The 25,169-nt window shown below is 41.4% G+C and overlaps 2 protein-coding genes across 3 annotated transcripts in view; one reads left to right on the plus strand and one right to left on the minus strand.

Annotated features, from left to right (window-relative positions):
- The window catches only part of EMILIN2 (elastin microfibril interfacer 2), a 38,638-nt gene extending 22,293 nt beyond the window's left edge, over positions 1-16,345 (plus strand). Inside the window, exons 5-8 of the mRNA XM_071554739.1 lie at positions 1,239-1,556; positions 2,117-2,155; positions 9,214-9,345; positions 10,128-16,345. Coding sequence (XP_071410840.1) covers positions 1,239-1,556; positions 2,117-2,155; positions 9,214-9,345; positions 10,128-10,465 — 827 coding nt within the window. The 3' untranslated portion in view covers positions 10,466-16,345. The remainder of the gene's footprint in view (positions 1-1,238; positions 1,557-2,116; positions 2,156-9,213; positions 9,346-10,127) is intronic.
- Positions 16,346-18,614: 2,269 nt separating this feature from the next.
- The window catches only part of LPIN2 (lipin 2), a 45,104-nt gene continuing 38,549 nt past the window's right edge, over positions 18,615-25,169 (minus strand). For both annotated transcript variants that reach the window (XM_071554742.1, XM_071554741.1), the window contains exons 18-20: positions 24,146-24,260; positions 23,339-23,442; positions 18,615-23,018 (exon numbers count right to left, since the gene is read on the minus strand). In XM_071554742.1, the coding sequence (XP_071410843.1) occupies positions 22,874-23,018; positions 23,339-23,442; positions 24,146-24,260 (364 nt within the window). In that variant the 3' untranslated portion in view covers positions 18,615-22,873. The remainder of the gene's footprint in view (positions 23,019-23,338; positions 23,443-24,145; positions 24,261-25,169) is intronic.

Here is a 25,169-nt window from a genome sequence, read left to right on the forward strand (position 1 = left end):
CTTCTCATAAAACTGAAAACAAGAAATGGGATTCTCAAGGGTAAAGTGCAGGTGCAAAGTTGTCAAAAAACAGCACATGTGTTGCCAATGACACTATCCAGACCCCAGACATGGCATCATGGACAATACCTGCGTGACTTAGTTGTAAGCTCTTGCCCAAAGGTGCAGCATAAGGCCCTCCTTGGGGTCTCCAGGCACACAGCAGAGCCAGAGGAATCCTCACACCAAATCCGCTTTGAGGCACAGCCAGGGGTTAACCCTAGCTACTGATGAATTTACCCAGGCTGATTTTGGACTGTACTGAATTGAAGTGCTTCATTGTGGCCACCGAGACCTAAGAGAGGTCGTCTCCACTGTGGACCATGGCAAGCTTCTCTGGTGTGTGACAAGTTGCATCAGATAAATTTGCAATGGAGTGGTTGCCTATTTCCACAGAAACTCACATCCATCCCTGCACCTGAGGACATGCTTTAGTCTCAAAATGCAACTGAAGTAACCTATGCTGAAGTCCAATTTAGCATGAAATTCTAATTATTCTATATAAAAGCTGTCATTACATCTGCTGCAATCTACACATTTGTAGATTTCTGTTCTTAGTGTACATGTCATTCAGCTTTATTCTTGGGAGGGCATTGAATCGTTAAATGTCATCCAGGACTTCATTTTTATGAGTAAGCCATAATTCCTGTAAAGGACTTAGAACTACACCAGATACACAAATGTAACCATGTCAGTGCTGTTCAACCCTGATGTTATATGAGTTTGTTGCCCTAGTGGAAAATTCTTTTAATGGTATCTGTTCTAAACAATACAGAATTTTCTGGTCGATTGTATCCTAGGATTTCTGCCTTCATTTTCGGAAAACATTAGTAATGGAAGTACTTGGAATTTAAAATTCATTGCTTTTTAAAGTAAGGAAAAAGATTCTCATAAGTCATGCTTATTTACTGAGGTTTTTTGCTGTGTATAATTTTCTTTATGGGCGTGCCTTATGCTAGGAGTTGACTGAGTACAGAATTGCTGAGTATACAGTGGGTGTGAGGGGTTGAGGAGAACTGAAGCGAAATTAGAGACAGAACACACAGTTTTGCCAGTGCAGTCTTGGGTCTGAGGGATCAGGTGGCCTCCAATTGAGTCCTGTTTTATTTTAAAGTATTTATTTTACAAAACTATGCCATTTTATGTAGTGTTTTAGGCAAATAATTTTGTATCTTTCCTCTTCTTCCCTAATTTCTAAGGGCGATCAGAAGTACCACGGCAGCTGTTGCCACCAAGGTCACCTGTGCAGCCCTTGCTGCCATCAAGGCCAAAGGTACAACCCCCACGACATCGGACCCCTCTCCAGCCACCACAGCTGAGACCTCCTCCGCGCCCAGCATTACCAGGGTCAGGAGTTGTGCCGCTTCTGCCTGGAACAACTGGGATCATCTTGGAGACTGGAGAGGCAGGGCCTCCTGGCACGGTTTTGATGTCAGGAAGAGGACGGCTTAGAAGTGCAGATGGTCAGGCTGGCCAAAGTACCATGCCCATTGCTGAAGGGTATGCTGGAGCACCAGGTGAGAGAGCCAAAATGGTAGTGAATCACTCCCAGCTAAGTGTGATGGACATGCCAAGTCTAACTGCAGAGGTGACACTGAGATCCGTTGTGCTTTACCAGCCACTTTTTAACCTTTTGTGGATGCCCATTATAGCTATTGCTGTTGGGAATGGGTTTACAGCAGAGATGATTTGGGAATGGGCCTTTGCAGCCTCCAGCTGGCTATAGGAGCAGGGAAAACTCTTGTTGCTTTCCCAAGGCTGTATAAAGCATGAGGTCAGCGGAGCTGATGTAAAATCCCTGGTAACTACAGCAGTCTTTGCCACTAGGGAAACTTAAATTAATTTTTTCTTTCCACAGTGCATGCAGTGGATTTAGTACATTGGAGTAATAACTTGATTTTCTTTGCCGTGACCACCCCATTTTAATGATAATTGAGCATTTCATAAGAGATGCTATTTGGTAGCTATTTTGGTAGGTTGATGTTCAGTAACCAAGGATCTTTTTAGAAGACTTCAGTGATACTTGGTCATAATGAACTCTATGTACTGAGTCACACATACTACTTCTCCTTTGTAGGGTATCCAAAGTCATCTCCTCCTACCACGGACTCTCAAGGTAAGGCAGTTGTTTCCTAGAAATTCTTCACAAAGGTACCTACTGTTTATTTCAGACCCTGGAAAGTCATAGCTGAGAGAAAATAAGTGTTGATTTTTGGTATTTAAGTTTAGCATTGAAGAAAATCTGACCGATTTTTGCTATACCTAAGCATTAAAACAGAATCTGGATACTTTGAAAATATGGGAGGGAAGGGAAGAAGAGGGTTAGGGTTTGAAAAGTAATTCATTTTGGGTTCTTGTTACTTACTTCAGTGTGGTTTTTAAATACAAAGGGGTTGTATTTGCGAGCAAATGTTAGTACGGATCTTTTTATTGACCTTTAAAATGAGAAAATAAATATATAATTCTGATGATTTTAGTGTTTCTTTAATAAGATATAAGGCCAAGACTAAGATTTTGTAGAACTGTTTGTGTGTTAGCCTAGTGCATGACTTGGTTCTTCTCCTGGGAGAATTCCTGGCTTTGTTAGAATCACTAAGGCTCTTGTTCCTGACTTCAGTGAAAGCAGAAGTGCTACCACTGGTCAGCCACAGATGAAAAGCATTCAAAATGCAGTTTTCTTGATTTGGTGGGTTGTTTTTTGTTTTAGTAACTTTTAAAATTGCAGTTCATTTATGGATTTGTATGATAAACAGATATAAAAATTGTGTAGAACACACTAGTTGGCCTTGATAAATATGTTGATGGGGTGCTGCCAGCCCTGGAATCTCATACTCAAGATAAATTATCAAACCCTGGGGAATGGTATCCTTCATCAAAGTGAATATTTCCACACCCTCTTCAAAAAGAATGATTTCATCTAAATTTGTTTGAGGAAATATGGGAAATATATGGAAATAAAACATAAGGGCTTTATCTAATTCAAAATCCTACCCCTGGGACTTAGTTTGATGGCCAGAACAAAATCACAAATATCCGTCATAAAGAGTGGTCTGGCAGCTGACAAAAAAAGAGTATAGAGTTCACACTGTAATTCTGATATTTATACTTTCTAATTAAAAATCCATCATAGCCTTACAGCAATCTTTTTGCATTTGTGGTGGTAAGAACAAACAGCAATAGATGAAGTTTCTGGAAGAGGATAAGAAGTAAAGAAACATTCATTTATCTTGGTGCCAGCAAAGCCAATATAGATGTCTAGAGTTTTGTGATAAATGGTTTTCCTGGGGGTTTTCTTCCACTTTGTACAATTTATTGCAGTTTATAGGCAGCAGTATTTTAATAAGTTTATGCTAAAACTGTGTGAAACAGTAGTTGGATGTTGGAAGTCTTGAAAAGGCATGGTGAGGCAAGCAGTCTGCCTGTCTGCTGCTTGGTGGAACATGTTGATGGAACAGTTTTCACCCTGGGATCCAGAGAGAGGTGTGCTTCAGCAAGGATTTCCTTTTCCTGATCCGTGCTGCTGAAGACCTATCTAAATATAAGATACACCTGCTGATCTGTCCTTTAGCTTCCCCCAAAATGCCTTGCAAACCTCAGTGGCATGTCTAGTCAGGAAGGTAAGGATGGTGCAAAGAGCTGTTACTTCTGTGGAGTTGGAGCATTCACATCCACTGTTCCTAATGTGGCCCTAAGGCTGGATAGATGTGCTGAGACCAGTGGGGTGAAGTTCAACAAGACCAAGTGCAGGGTCCTGCACTTTGACCATGCAGTGCTGCAGGCTGGGGACAGAGTGACTGGAGAGTGGCTCAGGGGATGCTGGTCAACAGCGTGAGCCAGCAGTGTGGCCAAGAAGGCCAATGTCATCCTGGCCTGTATCAGGAATACAGTTGTTAGCAGGACTAGAGAAGTGATTGTCCACCTGTACTCGGCACTGGTGAGGCCACACCTCATGTCCTGTGTCCAGTTCTGAGTCCCTCAATTCAAGGAGGATATTGAGGTGCTGGAGCGTGTCCAGAGAAGGGCAGTGCAGCTGGTGAAGGATCTGGCGTGCAAGTTCTATGCAGAGCACCTGAGAAATCTGGGGTTGTTTAGCCTGGAGAAGAGGAGGCTCAGGGATGACCTTATTACTCTCTACAACTACCTGAAAAGTGTTTTTAGCCAGGCGGGAGTTGGTCTCTGCTCCCAAGCAACAAGTGACAGGACAAGAGGACATAGCCTCAAGCTGTGCCAGGGGAGGTTTAGGTTGGATATCAAGAAGAATTTCTTCACAGAAAGGGTGATTAGATATTGGAATGGACAGACCAGGGAGGCAGTGGAGTCACTGTGCCTGAAGGTGTTTAAAGAAAGACGACGTGGCACTTAGTGCTGTGGTCTAGTTGACAAGGTGGTGTTCAGTCACAGGTTGGACTTGATGATCTGTGATGTCTGTGATTCTGTAATTCTAATTGTCAGTGTCTGTTTATAAACAGCAAAGAAAAAGAGCATTCTGTGGCATACTTCAGCAGTTAGCAGTGTTGTGAAAATTAACAGCTGTGGAAGAAAAGACTTTTGGCTTATTGGAGGAGGACCTTAGTGCTTAAATAAGGCATCTAAGAATTGTTAATATCTAATTTGTTCAGGACAACCTTTTATGGTATCTTTGGTAGTCTTCACCCAGTACATTTTGTGGTGCTTAAATTCAAATTTGAAAGAGGATCAGACCTTGTACTATAAGAAGCTTGTACTATTAAATTGACCTTCTGAGTATTCCCTTTCATGTCTGTTTCTGAATAGCTTTTGTTACATAACAGCCCTGCTCAGGAAGAAGTTGAGGGCTTCAGTTCTCTGTACTGGGATTAAAGTAGCCCACTTTCATGCTTTTTTTGAGTGCTGAGGCACAATTTGTATAGTTTCAATACCAAACTATTTCTTGGGTTTTTTCTTATCTATCTGCGTACATCTCACAGTATAACATTGAAGGTAAAGCTCTTCAAGGACTTTAAAGTATTAATGAGAGACTGCAAGGTACAATGTTACACATAGGCAAGGACTTTACAACAAAGGTGTATTAAGTGTGAGGACCTAAGTGCATCCTCTTAATCCCTTTGTGTACAGGAAGAGATGAGTCAATTATTATTTAAAGAAACATCAGCAGCAGTTGTTATTGAAGCGTGGCGATCATACAGTTATGAGAATTTTTGTTTGCTGGAGCAGAAAGAATTGCAGAGGCAGAAGTAATAGATTTGCTGATGAACTGGTCTGGGAACTGATGAGAAAATGCTTGTAAGATCCCAGGTCACACACAACTAGGCAAGGACAGAGCCAAGGAGAGGATTTGGACTTTATGATCAGTGTAGAGAAGGTCACAATGAAAAAAATTTGCTGAAAGTACAATTTGCCTTCCTCCCTCTCCCCATTCCTGCAGTCTGCAGTTTGCTCGTGTTCTTTACCCTGCAGCTTCAGTGGAGGGTGATTGCTCCTCTCTTAAAGAAACTCCTTGTACAGTGTAATAAAGAAAACAACTGTGCTAGTGAGCCCTACATCTGCATGAACGCTGCTGTATATATCAGTGCAGATAAAGAGCTAATTTTGGTTTGAGCTTTTTAATTCTTTTTGCTTCTCTGATACTCAAACATCTTTTCTTTCTCCACATGACTCCAGGCAACAAGCCTGTAGGACATATTTGAAATATAAAGGTATGACGTTACTATAATGCAAGATCTATGTTGTTGTAGGTACTCCTTGATTTTAAGAAAGAGTTTATTGAATACATAAATTACCCCATGATGCTTGTGATGGGTTTCACTGTATGTTTAGTTCTTCCTTTTGATCACTAGACAGGGAGCAGTATTCTTTGTTATTACACACCATTGGTCTAGCGCAGGAGAAAACATGTTTGCTGACTTTGAGGTAAAGAACATGTGATCTCCTGCAGCTGCACCAATGGTTGTGTTTTGCTGCTGTTTGCCTGAAAGAACAGCATAATTCACAGAAGCATGCTAAAGGATGGGGTAGAAGATGAATAGTTGTGTAAGGAGCAGTAGATAAGTGCTGGAGTAAATCCTCTTCCTGTGGTGTGAAAAGCTGGAGTTGTAAGAGCAGACAGATATTACTGATCGTCCACATCAGAAACACTGTGACTTAGCAGAGCAGCTTCATTGAGCACTGGTTCATGGAAATCAGTGTGGTGGCTGTGCTGCATGGCCATCCCATAAGCAGAAAGAATGTTCCTGAAAATGAGATGTTAGGGGCAAACTGAAGAGATTAAAAAAAAAAAAGACTAATCTGACGAATCCTCCTTACTCATGCCATATTCAAAGGAACCATAAGTGGTTACTGGTGAATTAAATACTTACAGTCCCCTGTATAGATTCTTCAAGAATCCTTGTTCCAGTTGCTGAGCAAATGTCAGCAGTGCCATCACACTGGTATTTTTTTCTCCTTTCATCTTAATAGCAAATGCCTGTGCTGTGCTCTGTTTTTTGTGCTTAATGTTTTGGATTTTTTTCTTTTCTCTGCTTCTGACCCTTGGGTTCTGTAGGAGGCATGAACTGTGCTGGGAAGTCAGAAGAGAGGTGGAGAGACAGAAATACAATTAGCAGATGGGTGGAAGTAGATGTAACCTAACGAGGGCCACCCCTGCATCTTCTGTGGTTCTTTGACTCCCCAGAATACATTACAATAGCTTAGATTGCCAAGAACAGACATACCTACCTCCACTTACGTGTATATATATAGATAGATACAGATATAGATATATTATCTCAAGTGAAACCTTCTTGAGTGCATCTAAAGTCAAAAGAGTTTTTTCTTCCCCCAGAAGCTGTAAAACTGTGGTTGAATCTTTTGTGAAACTTTGTCTGCCTAGCAATTTCTTCATCAGAGCTGTGCCTGTGGTTCATACCTTCTAAATGCTTTAAAATTTTTCTTTCTGATGTTTATACTCCTCAACAGTGACTGCTTAAGTGAAAGTAGTTTCCAAGCCTGGACCTTGCCTAGAGAAGATGAACTTTGATTTTTGCAGAAAGGGAAGCATTTACCGGGGGAACGTGTAAGAGAAGGTGGTGCAGCCCTCTGTAAAGTTCTGCAAAAGCACTGCTGAGCTGTTGGTAGGAATTGTGAAAGCTTCGAACACATGCAACTCCAGCTGGAAAACAGGGAGGAGGGAAAGAGAGCACGGACACATTGCGTCTATACTGCACCTCCTCATATTGACCCTGAACTAATCTATAGGATATTTAGGCAGGTTTAAGATTCTCCCTAAACTAGGCTGCAGACCTGAAGCAATTTTGGCAGCATAGCAGAAAATAGTTATTTTTAACAACTGTTCTAACAAGTAGTGAAGGAAAATCTTGAGGGAAGCTGTGGCAAGCCAGGGCAGGAATTGCTCCCTTATTCAGATGACATCAATCTGAACAGGACTGTAGCTGCTCCAAAGGGAGAGGGCAGTGTTTCCAGGAAGGCAGCATATAGTTTGTGCATTATGACTGCGGGGGAGACAAACCTTTTGAGTGAGACAAAAGGAAGTACGTTGGGGTGTGTTTTCTGTTGATTTAAATCTTGAGGTTAGCATCTACATAGAGATGCTTTCTGTAAGTAGTGTGGTGTTACAGTGGTGGAGTTTTACAGAAGCTACTTAAGTAAGTAAACTTCCTGCAATTAATTTTGATCCGTTCAAATAACCTCATCTTAGCTTACAGGAGCATCTGCAGGCACACTGGCAGGTAGGGGTAATGAAAAAGGGCTTCTGTCTGTTTTCTGAGCATGAGACAAAATGCTGAATGAGGTTTCTAAAGATACAGGAGGCAGCTGGTTACCAGTCCCCAAGGGAAATCAAGGTAGTTATTTGCCAGTTCTGAAGCTGCAGGCATGTCTTCCCCTTGCCTTTCCCTCCCACTCCCCCATGCCAAGTTATTCAGAAAAAAAAATCGGATAGATAGCAGATCACTTGTATATCCACATTTTAGATGAAATTTTGTTACTTTTAAACTTCAATTTTTAAGTGACATAACCTGAATTAGATTCCTTTTCTAGGAAAAGCTTTTTCACCCAGAAGGGTGGTTGAGCACTAGAACAGGTTCCCCGGGGGAGTGGTCCCAGCACCAAGCCTGTCAGAATTTAGGAAGAGTTTGGACAATGCTCTCAGGCCCATAGAGCGGTTCTTGGGGCTGTCATATGCAGGACCAGGAGTTGGAAAGTTCTCTTTCAATTCAGGATATTCTCTGATTTGATGAATTGAACATTTGTTGCTGATGGGCATCTCTGGTTGAGAGGGAAAGGTGAAACTTTTATTTTAAAGAAGACAGAAGAAGCAGGGTGAAGCAGCAGCTGTGGATAACTTTAAGGTCATTTGTTGTTTCTCTACATGCCTGAACAAAGCAACAAGAATTGGCTACTTCTACCAGTGGGTACTGCCTTAGGGGAAATGTTTAAAGGGAAGGTAACTAAAATAGGACTAATAAGTGGTTGAGCACTAAACACTTGCCATTAAGTCAGTCTGTTAAAAGTAAAAATTTGTCTTAATTGTCCAAATTTTATTTCATCCAACCCAGTCTAACAACAGTGTTTAGCTAGTAAGCAGATAGCCAGTATAAAATGCCTAAGTGTCTGTTTGATCTGTTGAGAAAAAAAGTAAAAATTGTGAAGCGGAAAGTCACACAAAAGAGAAGTGCCAGAGAGAGAGAAAAGCCCCAGTGATGGTTCTCTTTGCATTAACATTGAAATGTTATATATTCTTATAGGCTTTTTCACTACCCTTTGGCAGAGATGGTAGGAGATCTAAGCTGTGTGCAGCTTCTTAGCTTGACTAGGAAAGCTGGCAAGAGCCAAACATCTTTAGCATTCCTGTTGCCATTGTGATAGTGATGGAGAGTGGAGATGCTGAAGGACACCCTCAGTCCTGAAGAGGGTCTTTGGCAGAAGCATTGTTGAATTGAAAGGTGGCAGGATTTCCTCTGCCAGCATTTACAAGCTCTGTACTCTTTCCTTAGAAGGTGCTCAGTAAATTTTATGGTGAGACACCTGGGACCTGGGCCAGTTATATGTATTCTGCTAATTCTGGCATCCCTCAATTGACAGAATTAGTCCAAGTGGAGTTATGTGCCACAACAGAGACATTGGATTATAAACCATCACAGGGTAAAGGCTGTGTTGTCAGTCTGATGTGATTCTCACTCATGTTGTTATCCATTTTAGGACCTGCTGCTGTGCCCTCTCTGGTGTCATTTTCTGCTGGGCTCACACAGAAGCCTTTCTCCAGTGATGCTGGCGTGGTTCACTTTAACAAAGTGCTTGTGAATGACGGGGACTATTATAACCCCAATACAGGTAACAACCAAAAGATGGACCCACAGAGAGTATAGACAGGCATTACCATGGGTTACCAGGGTTTGATGTCATCTCAGGCCTTGCTGGCGTATTGAACAAAGAAAGTCCACTTAAACCAGACACACTAGGGTAAAAGCTTCCTGTGGATGTGGGCAGGCATGCACTTTGCCATGGCTGGTTTTCCACAACTGCCCAGTACTGCTGAGGCCCATCTCACCACGACATCTGCTCTGGCAGCACAACTGGTTGTGTTCCTCACCCCACTGCAGGCCAGCTGAGCCCAGGCAGCAAGAGATGAGGTTCCTTACTAATCCTTACTTACTAATCCTTACTTCACTGCAGCTTGGTCACCTGGAGGAGGAGGGAGGGAGGTGACTCACAGTGCCTCCCCAATGGTTGTAACTGTGGACTGCCTCCTTCTCAAGCAGGTTATTGGGTCACTTGAGAGTATTAGGTGTGCCTTAACCTACTGGGGACTTGCACAGCCTGTGGGTGCCTCTCATACCTTCATCCAGCTCCAAGTCATGGAAGCTGCTTAGGCCAGAATGTTTCTCTGTGTGGACAAGACCTTTTATGTCCTGAAGGTCAGGTCGGCTCTAACACAAAAGCAGCAAGCCTTTGCCTTCATGACTGCAGTGAGTTGATCAAGGCTGACCTTGTGCAGTTACCTGTACGTAGAGATGGATAATCCACGTAGCTTTAAGTTTGTCACCGTGCTTAGAGAGGTCAGGTATCCCCATTTTGAATAACTCTGAAAAGCTCAATCTGTCTTTCTTCTGCAGGCATTTTCACATCACCCTATGAAGGGCGCTACCTGATCACCGCCGTGCTGGCCCCAGAGAGGGATGAGTATGTAGAAGCAGTGCTGTCTGTCTCCAATGCAAGTGTGGCTCAGCTCCACACAGCTGGGTACAGAAGGGAACTTTTGGAGTATCACAAACCCTACTCGGGAAAACGGACCTGTGGTGGCCCTGGAACATTCCATCTTGTTCTTCACCTCAAAGCAGGAGATGAAGTAAATGTTGTTGTAACGGGAGGCAAACTGGCCTACACAGACTCTGACGAAATGTACTCCACATTTAGTGGAGTTCTTCTTTATCCTTCTATTTCTCACGTTTAGGTTTATCTTGAACAGGAAAGAAGGGTAAAGATATTCAGAAGAAATTAAGTGTAATAAAATTCAAAGCTTTAATATATTCATTTTATATATTTGATTTCAGTGATGGGTTTATAGTCTATATGGAGACCTTTTCCTTGTCCCTTGTTTCCAGAAGTAGCTACAAAAAATGTTTCTGTAGCTAAATGAACTTCTTCCCAAGCCCTTACCTGTACAACCAGAACAATTGTTCAAGAAAGTACATTTTCAATAGATACTTCTCCACTGTGCTCCTACTGTTCCCTATTAAATGGTCTTTGCAATCTTTTCCCTAGTTTTTCAAATCGTCCCTAGTGTATTAGAGTTTACATCTTTGCTTAAGTTTACAGTTGTGGTCAGCTATTTTCATGTTTTCAGTAAAGCAAGGCCAAGAAATCACAATTATAGTGGATGTGTTTGATGCCTTTCTATTTCTTGTGTTATTAAATAATGTGCATTTGCATAATAATTTGTTCAGTGCAATTGCTGACCGTGGTGGTGCAAAGCAAAATGATACTTGTCTGCATTTTTCCTCTAAGGGCCAACCACAGTGTTAGGAGACAAGCTGAGTGACTCATTCCAGTCAAGTGAAAGCAGCAGGGCAGGGAGGAACTTGCCTCAGCCTGCAACTGGGCAGATGTGAACATAACGTTTAGTTGCTACTACTGAAAGATTCAGGACAGTTATTGTCCATTCACAGAGTAAAAAAGAGAATTGGTTAAGCATGATACTCTTGAGATTAAAGCTTGCTGCTGGAAATGAATAAAACATGTCAGAAGATCAGAATTTTCTCTGCTTAGCTAGAAAAATGGTAATTTTGAGAAGTTTAAAAAAATCTACAAAGTTTGTTTCTGGCACTCCTACAATACTTGCATTAAAATGGAAGATTTTGTCTTTGGTGCATTGTAGAAGACAAATCATGGGGAAAATGTTTGCTAAAGGAAAATGGGCTTATTAGTCCATACTGCCAAACCTTCAAACCAACCATCTGCAGCCTCCTGCACATCCGTGCATTTGAGTGAGGGCTTTTTTAACACTCAGCATCTGTTTATATGGTTGAAACAACTTTCATAGCTTAAATAGATAAATACATTTCGGGCAGCAGTATTTTATTTCTCATTTTAGCTACTTCTCAGTGGAGGTAACAAAACTAATGCTTTGGCTCTTAGGAGATAGCATTTTGATCTCTTTGTGGCTGGAAAAAAAATATCTAGCTGTGCTTTACTGAGGGCAGGACTGTTCATTTGTCACCTGTATGTTCTTGCTTGTATGAGTGATCTTTTGAACAGTCTATTCATACCATATAGAGTTGTATTTATCATAGTGGTTTGTGTAGTGTATTTTCCTTCTTACCAGCGCAGAACAGCTGTTTATAGCCTCAGAACAAACAATTCCTTGGTGAGGGAAGAACTCCCTGTGCTGTGAGCAGCACAGTATGTTTATAGCTGAAGCCCTTCCCATCTGAGGAGATCACATGAAGACTTGTGCCTTTGTTGCTTTGCTTTGCAATAGATACTCCTTAATAGCTGTGTTTCCAGGCGATGAGATGGGGCCTTCCCACAACAAACTATCACATCCTGGAAACTGAACTGCTTTTGAGAAAAGCAGGCAGAAAAAACTTTCTCTCAGCAGAGGAACTCTGAGTCAGACCCTGTGCAGCTAGGGTTGCAGTGGGGGAGTTCTGAGCACAGGAAGGAAATCGTCAGTGGAGTTCTAAAGCACCTGGTTTGAGAAGATCTCTTGGCACCTGATTTTCAGAAATGACGGTGTTAGAGATAAGCAGAAGCTAGGGCTGGCTGTATTTGTAGCAAGAAGGCTGTTTCTGTAAGGGCAGCTGTTAGTAGCCAAAGATGTACAGTGAACTTGCACTTCATAGCTTGATAAAAGGAGCCACCTCAATCTCATTTTCCTGCATGTTTTTCTGGACCTGTGCTGGGGGGTGAGGCATTAGCATGCAGTCAGCAATCACACACTTAGTTTTCTAGGGGGGCTTAGTTTTCTTTTGTGCTTTGTGTCCCATGCCTTTGTAGGTCTCAAAATTGAAGGGACAGACAGGAAGTGTTTTTTTCTGTTTTCAAAAGTCAAGTGTATCATCCACTTTTTTTTTAATGTAATCTCTTGTTACATGCAAAAGCCAGAGAGGCATTTCTTCTTTTAGGATATTTTTCAGTCTCCTCAAGAAAGCTGTGTTCTCTAAGAAGTTGGCTCCAGACTATGTGTGACTCAAGTATTGTTCGATGATTGTTGCCTATTCTAAAAATGACTCATGGAAATAAACAAAATGAGCTTAAGGAGTGCTTAGGGAGACCTAGCTGGAAATCACAACCTTTTTTTCCACTCCCTCCAACTGAGAAATTTTTAAGAATTGGCAGTGCAAGTTTAGTGCTAAGAGTTGCAATAGTTGTATCATTTAACTATTACCTAACTGCTCTGGGAGATTTCTAAATCCAATCCACAAATCCTTACAAGCCCAGTTCTGCTGATGGGACAGGGCCATCTTCTACCAGAAAGTTCTTTAGACCCAGAATCTGCTGATGCCTGTGTGGGTTGGTTTGAGCCCTCATAAGGCATAGTAGCTGGCATTTGGAACACTGCTATAAAGCATTCCCTAAACTGTGTCACAGCAGGGTCCCATCTCAGCAGCTTATTTTGAGGACACTTTTAAACCTTTCACGGATAGCCTCCCATTCATCTCTAGCACCATGGGTGGCTAAAGCTTTGACCTTTTACAAGAAACCTGTCTTAAATTCCTGCCTTTGTTGAGGTAGACTTGTCCCTTAATTTCTACTTCCTTGGTAGTTGCTGTAATCACGGTAGGTGGCTCAGTTCCTCATAATGAGGTTATTTTCCTGAAGCTTATAAGGTGGAATATTCACCCAGCAGAGAAGACCACAAGGCTGTAGCCTCTTAATAGGCAGAGTGGAACCTGAGTTCAGTCTCTGCTCTGGTGAGAGCCTGGATAAAATATTAATAAAGCAGGAGCTGGAAGACACTCAAACTCAGAGGCATTCATGGGCCTGGGTTGGCTTCATGCAGAACAGCCCATCTTTAAAGGAAGGATCAAGAGCCCTGCTCCAGAATACCCTGAGCCTGCTGACAGAGCATTTACATCTTTGGTGAGGATCAGCAGGAGAACACGGAAATAACTGCACTGAAAGAAACATTTCTCACTGTGGGCTTGTGATTTGAGTACCATATCCAGGAGCATCCACAAGCTTATATAGGAAGCATCTGTTAACCAAGAAAGTCTTAAAATCCTGTAGGTGGGAGCCATAAGCCTGGAATGCTGCCTGTTTCATAGATCACAGTGCCACCTTTTAGATCTGCCTTGTAGGTAGTTTTGTAACAGTGTATGAGAATTGCAAGATTCTTTGGCAATACAGTATCTGTTGTGCCAGGTGCTCTCATTTGACATTGAAGCAGGAAGAAAACCAAACCATACCAGGTAAAGTTGTACAGGTAGGCATGTGTCTGACAGTCACTGAGCTAGGCACGACAGTTCCTCAGGGACTGTCCAAATATAAAAAACCAGCTGAGTCCCCAAGGCAGCATCACTTGTGAGACAGGTGAATTCGCAGAGGCAGGTCATTAGCAGCAGAAATCTGAAGACAAGCCAGCATGCTGACAGCCAGAGAGACTTGGCTCTGGCCAAAGGTATCCTAGAGCAACAAGGTGACATATAAATCAGTCATATCTCCTGGAAAGCTTGCAGCAAAGCAGGAATGCCAATTTTCACTGCAAAAAGTGTAAAGAAACTTATTATATTAATTTTCTATTAAGACTTCTAAAGACATTTCTTTGCTGACCACTCAAAGCAGTGAGGATTTTCTGTGGTATTCCACCATACTTCCTTTCAGTGTACACGTTAGTAGCAGCAAATTTGTGTAGTGTCACTGAGACTATCTGCCTTGATGAAGCCAAGCAGCCATCATGAAAAATTACAAAGAGTCAAGGAAATGGAGCAAACTGTAAGTGGGAAACATGAAAGCAACTGAAATAAAATGCTGCCCATCACTACCCAATGAAGCTTTAAAACGCACAGGGAATACAAAGCAAAGGGCTTCCCAGCTGCAACCAGGAGATTCAAATTAGGATTGAACTGTTTCCTAAGGATACATGCATTTGGAATTCAGTGTTATGTGCTGACTTAAGTAAGTCCTTGTGTTACAGTGCAGTAGTGGATACGGATCTATTTCACTAAAACCGCAAATGCATTTACAGTATGAGCTTGGAGATAGGAGGAATATGCACTCCAATGAGGCTTGTTCAGCAGATACATGTTGGGTGCTAGTTGCTCCCATTTAATGGCAGAGTTCATCAAGTTACCAAGAATACCTGGGGGCAGTCTCCTGTCCACACAAGACAGATTTGTGCTTGAGCCAACACCAACTTTTTTGCAACATCCTCTGGAGACTTGAGATGCAGAACGGCAGCTCTGCCAATTCTTTTTATATGGGAGACTTCATCTTGTAACATGTACTACATAAGCAAGTTTTGGCATTTACTTTGCTATCTTGATTGTGAAAAAAGGAACATTACTAAAATTTTTCAGCAAAAAGAAGAGTGCATTTGAGAATATGTGTTAGGTGTGCATGTGTATACATGTATCATACATATATAGAAATACAAATGGAGAGAATAATATCCAGGAACATGAAGAAAAGTGTGTGATGGAAAACGACTGCAGATATGTCCAAATAAAGCCTACCTCTTGCGTAATGCCTCAATGCTCTTTTGCTTTCCAGGGAACACAGCAGCACTGTAAGCCAAAATTTTCAGTCTCTCCTCCCCCACCTTTTAAACTGCAGTTTTTGGCTTCTCAATCAAGCTTGAATGTATATTTTGGTTATTCACTGTCAAGCACTGTTACCTAGGCTTTGTAGTACACAGAAGTTATGCCAACACAGTTCTTTTCACTTTAGTTGCTCAGTCACTGCCCTGATGTTGTTGCAAGGCACCTACGATGATCGTCCAGTCCAACTGCCTGACCAATTCAGGGCTGGATAAAAGCTAAAACATGTTGTCAAGGGCATAGTCCAAATGCCTTTTAAACACTGACAGGCTTTGGCATCCTGAGATGGCCCCTCTGCTCCCCCTGCATGGTGAGGGCAGAGCCTACAGCCTCGGGACCTACCTGCATCCCCAGGGCTCAGCCAGCTGTTGCTGCAGCTCCAAGTGCACAGAGAGCAAAAGCTGTCCATGCCCAGGGGTGCTCAGCTGCTGCACATCCCATCCCAGAGCTGCGTTCCCTTCTATCCATCCTGCTGGCACATGGTATGGTTCCCAGTTACCGAAAGGGTGGGCAGCAATCCAACTCCTATGGCCCTGGTGGGATGCCCCTCTTTGTGGGGTATCAGAGAGGCTTAAAGTCCAAGATGTAAGGGAGCATGGGGAATCCAGGGCGGGCTCCATGGAAATGAACCATGTCCAGTGCCAAGCGGGGACAGCACTTGGCTGCTTTATACAGAGAGATCCCATAAGCACTTTGTTGGGGTTTAGGGTTGGTTTGTTTGTTTTTTTATTTGGTGCAGGTTTTTTTGTTTTGCTTTGGTTTTTTAATTGGAATTTTTTTGTTAGTTTTTTCCAATTATTGGCTTTTGCATTTGTCCTGATTCTAGCCAGGACAGGGTTAATTTCTGTAGCAGGCAGGAGGGGCATGGCCAGGGCCCTGGGATTATTCAATACTTGTCACCTCACAAGCAGGGGGATAGAGGGGTGTGGGGGTTTTCTGATTTTGTGGGGTGGCACAAGGTTTAACGTGGTGACAAGAGTGTGTGAATTGTTCACCTGTCTTGTACACTCTTCTATTAGTATTGTTATTACTGTTCATTTTATTTCATTGCTGTTCCCAGTAAATTGTTCTTACCTTAACCTGTGGTTTTTACCTTTTTGTGCCTGCAGTTCTCTCTGTGCCCCCTGAGGTGTTCAAATGGGAACACCAAATTGGAGAATACCATTCCTCAACCACAACAGCAGTGCAGAGCACAGGTGCTGGCTGGAGCACTTGGCCTCCCACAAAGGCCTGGGCAGGAGCAGGGAAGCTACTGCCAAAACAGCAGGGCCCCGTCAGAAATTTATGGCCAAATCAGCCCTGTCCTTCAGCCAGTTCTGGACTGACCAGTTCAGGCTATGTTGCTTATTCTCACCAGACCAGGTACACATGATATATCATCAGAGATGGGAAACTTAAGATTAGAGATAAAATTAGTGAGCGAGGAGAAGGAGAAGGCAGGGATAGGTTGGAACAAGACTTAACTAGGAATAAAAGATGAGGTGCATCAGTTCTCTGTCCTGGGGCAAGAATGGCAGCCACCACATCCTTAAAGCAGAATTCAGATAAATTCAGACTAAAGACAAATGTTTAGTCAAAACTGAATCTATCTGGCACACTTTCTTACAAGCAAAGGCTTTTGTAGCACTCCCAAAGAGGTGGCTTAAGCACTGCTTCCAATAGCCCTAATGCACAGGTAATCGTGCCCCATCCAGAGCACTACACACAAAAGCCATTGCTGCAACCCTCGCTCCCACACAGCTCAACATCTGACCTGCAACCGAGCCATGCTGCTGCCACAGCCATTTGGCTGGGGGCCTTCCCACCACCTACCAGACTGGAGCCTCAGGTGAAGCTGTGAAGAAAAATTCCCCCCCCAGGGTTACAGCCCCGGCGTGTTTCTGCTGTTCTTTGCTACAGCTCCCCTGCTCAGAGGGGTCTTGGGCATCGCTGGAGTGGGACAGAAACATCAGTGTAGGTTTGATTCATTTAAGGTAGGGGGAAAGGAGGAAAAGCAGCAAGTATCATCCTGCTTAGGAAACACATTGCACCCCTGTCAGACAGAAAACCCTGACAAACTCTGCCCAACAATGAAACCTCCAGCAGCTCTGAACCCACACAGCACATCTGGGGCCTCTGCCCAGAAAACCCTTCTGAGCAGTCAGTTGACTCACTGCTCAGCTCACTCCGGGTCTGAGAGTTCAGCCAGCAATAAGTGGGAATCTACACATACTCCCCACCAAAACTGCAGTGCTGCAGGCCCTCAGTGTACCAATTGTTTGACATAAATTGTCTTGCACAGAGGAAAGTGCCCGTTCCTGTGAGCTGTCATTCTGTTCTTTATGTATCTAACCCTGTTTCTCCAAGACAGAAAAAATGCCCACCAAGATCATCCCCACAGAAGGCATATGATGGACACAGGAGAAACAATGCCAGGTCATTTTTTGCAACAGATCCAAACGCTTGGCAGACAAAGGACATACTACCCTTGTACTGCTTGCACTGGCACAGTCACTCACTGCACGCAGGGAACCAGTGAGACCCAGGAGTGAAAGATGGGCAGTGAGGAGAGGGTGGTGTGAGGAGCAAGTGCTGTCCGAGCACAGTCATGGGGGAAACCTGGCAGGAATACAGGAGATGATAAAACTGCAGCAACGTAAGCTCTGTGTCCAGGCACAAGGAGAAGGAAAGGTGCTGGGCACAGCAACACAAGTGAACACTGGAGAAGGACCAAAAGGCACGGCCCTGCTGACACTTTCATGCAGTTCTGTTGTACTTTTACAGGTGACTGAACAGTCAGGTTTTCTGTAGGGGCTGCTAGTTAGTTGTATTTAGCAACAGCAGCAAGAGACCAGGAAAATCAGTTTCTCCTGAAAGCTTGAGGCCTGTTTTTCAAAGCAGTCTCTCAATATTTGCCTCAAACAATCTAACAACTGTTGTGGAAGATGACACTCTCTGCCTTGAAAGGAAAGTTAACTTTGATGGAATTAGGATAAAACTCCAGTTAGGGCACACTCACAAGGGCTCAACTATGCAGTTACAACATTTTCTTCAAGGCAGCTTGTGCATTCCCAAGTTGTGCCTCTGCTACCTGATATTCTACATTAGAAGTGCATGTTTGCTTTTCATTATTGTTATGAGCCACTATTGGTACTGGTACACAGGTTAAATTGGATGACACCGATTTTTTTATTATCTGTATAAATACTCTGGAAAAAAGTAAACCAAGTGAGAAAGAAAGCAAATGTATCATAATCCTGGCAACCTGAATTACACATTAAATATGAACACAATTTTAATAACCCCACGTTCACTGAACTAGCAATAGAATAATGGAATTACCAAACAAAAAGTAAAGAGAAATTTTAGTTTAAATCTGTTTATTGTGATAACATTGTTCCAAACATCAATAAACATTGCACTGAAGTGTGGGTTGCTGTACCCCAGACAGTCCAGTCTTAACAAAAACCACTGTATTGGTATGATCACAGATTTGACATTTTAAACACACTACCTTTTTAGTGATTGGGTTGCTTAACAATCAAGTATTCCACATCTTCAAGGTAAAAATGAAACAGATGATTGAAGAGTTTTCCACCCTCAAAATAAACCAACATTTTAACTTTCACCTGGAAGTAATTAACACTGTAAAAAAATCCCAAACAATTCCATTTTATTTAGCAAATTTTAACTTTGGAAACGAAAACTTCTTCAGGCAAAAGTGACACTTTAAAGGCATCTCAAATTCATTATGTATTTTTGATGGTTCATTATGAATTTGAATTGCAATCATTTAAACAACTCATTCATATGACAGCATTTTCTAGAAGACTTGTATGAAATATTAACATGAAATCTCATCTGTCTTTACCATAAGTGGATTCAGAGTTTGCTTCAGAAGTCCCATGACAGAGTTGACACAAGTGTTAAAACTTTTCCAGTTGAAAAAAGAAAGGTTTTAGGAGTATACTGATGACAGAAAACTAAAGAGACATGAGCCAAGACTGCACATGCAATTGTATGCTGCTGGGAATGAGAGCCCAATCTTCTGAAGTACAAACATGCTTGGTACAGTAAAAAAAAATTAAATCCAGTAATGTGTACCCCTTTAATTGCTGATCCTTAAAACATTATAGAAATGGGTAATGTCCAAATCACTAACAAGTTTTGAATTGCAGTGTTCCTTATTTAGTCCCAGACAGGTGTTATTGACTCAGCCTTTGACAGGTTCTGATGCTAAGAGGATCTGCATCTTCAACAACACAGTCTTAACAGGGGTGTGCGTGTGCCTACAGACACACACACTTAGAAGTTCCTCTTTCACAGAAAGAATGATTTAGCTTGCGCTAATTTTAAATCAGTATAGAACAACTTGCTCTCAAACATTAGTTTCAGGCCACTTCTCTTAACTAAGGTAACAAAGGACAGGCTAATGCATAATTCTTATTTACGCCCTTCACATTAATATTGCAGCACAAGCCTACGGTTTGATAGCAACGAGACGTCTTCTCTAGAGTCAGTAAAGTGCCCAGCAGCCCAAATGACAAAGGTATGCTATGACAGATATAGTGCCCCCATATTCTGTCCCTAAACAGGGTTTACAGTCTGAAAAGCTTCAAATACAAGCCAGATTTAGAAAAACCGAACAAGCCCTCTGCCCTACTCAGCAACACTTACATTTTATCAAAAAATAAATATGCAACTGTAGCTGTTACAGAGTTAAAAAAAAAATTAACTAAGCAATTTTTGGACATTCCTACAATGCAAAATGACATGTTAGCATAGTGAGGAGCTCTCTACACTCACACAACCCCCATATTTCTACCAGCTGAAAGTACATGCATTTGGAGATATATCTGTTATTTTTTGTCCATGCTGACCATTTGCTCAAGTCCCCACCTTGAAATCCACAGCTTATCTTTATGATAGTCTGAAAGCATGAAGGGAGTTGAAATGAAGAGAACGAAATTAACCACATTAAAAAAAATTAACCAAGAAAGACTCAGCCTTGGTAACAATCTGTCCCATTTAGAAACTCACTGTAGTTTCCCAAAGCGCTTTCATTTTTGGAAAAGCTGTGTAATACCAGGGCCACCAAGAGTAAGTTAAGCATGGCAAAGAAAGTTTTCACATCCACAAAAGGACTGCTTCATTCCCTTTATGCAAAATAGAATCTTTAGATAGAATATTTAATCTCATAATTAAAATACTTTATTATGTTGGATTCTTATTTATTTATTTTAAAGTATTTAAGTGACTTAAAAGCTCAAATCCCATTGATATTCAAAGCACTTGGTGATCATGAAAATTTCAGTTCTAATGAAACTTATGGAATCAAAGGTAAGGAAAGGAAAAAAATACATGGAATGATGTTTGTAAGCTTCTGACAGTAGAAAAAAAAGGAAAAAAAAAGAAAAGCAGCAAAAGATGGTGTGAGTTCAATCATGTGAAATCCACTTAAACACTGAGCAGACTGGTGACCAAGAACCACTGTAAGTATTATTCTCACAGTACAAGAATGAAGATGCCTTCCAAATCACTGACATATATGGCACACTGTGACAGACAGGTATGGCTCTTTCCCCACTCTCATTCTCTTGTTCTGAAAGACATTCCATGTTTATTTTGGTTGTCTCCACTCATTATCCAATGCTTTATAAATACAGGAATACACTAGAGTTTTATAAGGTGGGAAAAAAAGTCCTTTCATTTCCAGAGTGATCTAAAAATGATCTCCTCGAGCAGTTCACCAACTGTCTAGCATTAGCCGGTGTTACGTGAGAACTGTGGGTTAGGGCTCTCAGCCTGATAAAGGAAAGGAAATATTCCTGGAGAGGTGAAAAATCCTCTAAATGTACTCTTTTACAGGCAGTGAAACAGAGCGAGCTCCTTTCCTACACTCAGCCTGTGTCAGCTGAAGCAGAAGGGCCTGCCCAAGCTGTTCCTGAGAAGAGCAGCCCTGTGCAGGTTACCACTGCAGGCAGCCAAACAAGTGCCTTGGGAAGATCACTGGCCCTTCCCTGCTCCCACTGGGAGCTGTGTACAGGGAACAGCTTGCTCCAGAGCCTGCAAAAATTCTGGATGTTGCCCCCAGAAGGATCCTTAATGCATGGCCCCAGGAACACATTTAAGGAGTGAGTGACAGGAAAGACTGCACCCAGAAAGTCCAAGACTGATGATTAAATGATGTTTAAATCACTGCAGTCCTTAAGCCCTTTGGGCTCGTGGAATGACACATTCTCACCATAGTTTTGTCCAAAGGAGGTTAAATGCATTCATCGAACTTCAAAAGCAGCTACCTTTGCCTTCAAGCACTTTTGGAGAAACACCAGTAGCTGCTTTTACAGCTCATAACCACTAGAGCTGGAATGTAATTTGTTCGCAGGCTCTGACTGGAACCTGAGGAATGACCAGCATGATGTTTATGAATAACCCAAAACTTAAAAAAAAACAACAAAAAAACCCCCAAAACAAAACTAAACTACCAAAATAAAAAGAAAAAAAGAAAAATGTTTTATTCTGCTCTGCAACATTTAACCATTCTCACAGCTGGAATCTCCCTATTGAGTTGCATTTCCTTCCAGCCCTTGAAAATCTGTAATACAGAATTCTGGAAAGACCTGCAGTTGACAATTAAAAAAATTAAATACATAATTTGTTTAGTATTACAATTCCCTGAATATAATCTGTACATACATTTTACTGGCCTACACACCATACACACACATACATGCCTACACATCTGTGCTGAAAAAGGAAATAAAAATGCCAGTTCCCCAACTCTTACAGAAATGTTCAAGATTTTTCTTGATGGAAATTTAAAGTGACACAGCTCAGCCTGAAAACAACAAAAGCCAGACAAGTGTCTGAAGACAACTTTCATTTTAACAAGCTCATGAAATAGTTAAAACACTGTATGTAAAAAAAAAAGTAATAAGCACAGTTAAAGAGTTTGAGCAGATTTGTACAAGCACAGTCTTGTACATGTGACAAAAGGCATATTTACATTTAAAGAGGAATTTTATGTCTTCAGAGTCTGTCAGGCTAGTAAGGTCTATATGTTTTCCTTATTTTAGCTGAGAAAGAGCACACTGGTCTTAGGCTCTGGCTCCTTTCAAAAATGGCCTAATTACCCATCTGAACATCAAATCACCTTTTTCATTAATAGGTCTGACATTCTATTTGGCAGTTTCCATATACATTTTGGCTTAATTTTAGAAAATATACTATTAAGACAAATTTTAAAAAAAATTAGTCTATGTTTACAATAAGGTCTGTATTGATGGAAATGCAAAGTCACATTTTACCTCAGCATTTCGTTGCTCTGAAGCACTTGCGTACCATGACCACCAACGACAGGTCAATCTCAAGTGCCTTAGAACAGGTAATAAACACAAGCAATAAAGAAACAAACAAACAAAAACCCCACACACATCCCCCCAAAAAATAAGACAGTAGCTTTGCATTTTCTTTGTTTCAAACTAACCAAGTTAAAGTGATTTCCTTAGTAAGACTTACGGTACCAATATATAAATTATCATCTTCATTAAGAAAGTTCTTCACATTTAAACTGAAATTGAGTAGCTGAATGTGAAATTCCATCTCTTGGTGAGAAGTACTTTTCAGGCCAGTTCATCCATGTTAAGGTCAGGAAGAGGCTCTCTCCAGTAGCAAAAAGAGCTGAATTCTGGGCACGGAAATGCAGAACTCTGTTCTTTATTAAGCAGTGGGAACACATATTCCACAAGCTCACTTAGTCTGTAATACCTATACGAAAGAAAAAAAACAACATTATTTAACAGTCTAGTCACTGTTCAGCTAGAGCCAAAAGCAGGCTTTGGAAGTCTAGACCAGAAAGTCATAGCTGAACAAGGCCCCACTACTGCAGAACCAATTTTAATTTTATTTTGCCAGTTTTCATTTTAAAAAGTTTCAGTCAAGTATCCATAGCTGAAATTCTCTGGCAAATAAGGTTTTGCACCTTATGTACATACACATGTAACAGGAGATCATGGTCACAAATACAATTATTTTGTAAACTGACTGCTAGATACTTTCTTTAGTGGAAATAACAAAAATGGTCTTACGAAGATTTGTTTCCTTTAGTCTGTTCTTGGATCAGTTCACCCTTTGGATTCACAGTAAATATTCTGCAGGCTGGAACTCCCACTTGCATGTAGGCATATACATCCTGCAAAAACCACAAACAAAAGCACATGCTTCAACATGTCCTTACTGAATATGATCCAACGATTTATCAAAAGGAGAAAAGCTGATCCAAAAAGGGTACAGTACAACTGCCTCTCAAACAGTCCCTAAACAGTCAAAAACCAAAATACACACCACCACCTCTCCTCAAACCAAACCATACACAGGCACCATAATAAAATATTCCCCCCATTCCCAAACACTTAATTCCTATTCCCAAGCCTTGCACCACAAACATGCACAAAATCTACAGCACACAACAATAAGTGTTGTTACAATATTCTTCCACAATTCCCCCCTCTCTCTTGCTCACTTGCAGTAGCACTGAGCTGCAGAGAAAATACAGAAACTGTACAACAATTGGAGAAAGGATTCAAGACTGCAGAGCATGGCATTAATGTCCTTAGGTTATAAAACTGTAAAAAATGCTTAAAAATAATTTGAAAAGCTGGCACATATTTAATAAAATTCTGAAAATACTAATGTATCTTTGTAAACTTTCTCATATAAGCAGCAGTTTTTATTTAAGGTATCTGCACATGGCTTCTCCTGACCAAACCCATAAAAGCATCAGTATACTATTTCTATGTTCAAATTTTCATACATACAAAAAGAAAAGCCTGGTTTTTTTGCTTCTCAAGTACTTCCTGCATTTTAACCCTTCAGTTAGAAAGGGGCAGACTTACATTGGGCCTGTTTCCAAAAGCAGCATAGAAAGGCTGTTTACTGGGAGCAAACAAATTCTTGATATCATTCAAACATTCAATTTTGAACTTCTCAGGCTTCTTTTCTATTACTTCCCTGAAATAAAATTTCAGCAGTCAAATTCCAAGTCACAGTTTCATTAAGGGCATCCTCCTTTCCCCTTTTAGCTGATATTTATATTCTCACTATTTCCTCTTGCTAGCAGTGGTAGTTGCACAGACATTGGTAACTCCAAGCTCTCCAAGAATGATACAGGAGACAATCAAACATTTGCTGTTTTCCAACATTCACAGTAAAAAACACAGGCGTGTAACCTGTGCATAGAAGAAGTATAAATGGGATGGAATTCCCAGCTGTGAATGCAGTTTGTGAACTGCTTTTACTGTAAATGACTATGTGAATCAGAAGATCTAATCAAGTACATATAAGCTGGTTACAACTCCTGTCTCTCACAAAAGAGTGTGTAAGGCCCATGACCTTAATGGAATTTGCTGTCATTGCTATCCACAAATGAGTCATTCTCAACAAAAAACCCAAAAAGTACTTCCACTATTAGTTCCTCCCATCAAGAACAGGTAGAATATGGCTAGTCCAAAAGATCAACTGAATTGAACCATACCTAAACTCCATATTGCTCTGTAAGTAGTTGCATATGGAGCACTTCCAAAATCCTAAGATCCTGTTGCATGACAGTCTATATTCCCCAGCTTTTCTTCTTTTCTCTTTATCTTGTGTAGTAGCACTGCACTACAACCCTTTCAGCTATATGTGAAAAGACAAAAGTGTACTGATAGACAGAACCTCTTAGGAATTATTCATGGACTAGAGGAGTAAAGACAAGGGAAAATGAGCTCCTCTAGGACTGCTATGTTGTGTTTTGCAGCTACTTCTAACATGCCCACAGAAACAGATGCATAAGTGAAATTCAAACAAAACAGTTCATAAATGATCACTAGAGGGACCTCAAGACTCAACAGTAAACCTCGTGCAGAGTGGAATGTTATT

Source organism: Pithys albifrons, chromosome 4 (assembly GCF_047495875.1).
Source record: "Pithys albifrons albifrons isolate INPA30051 chromosome 4, PitAlb_v1, whole genome shotgun sequence".
Taxonomy (NCBI): domain Eukaryota; kingdom Metazoa; phylum Chordata; class Aves; order Passeriformes; family Thamnophilidae; genus Pithys; species Pithys albifrons.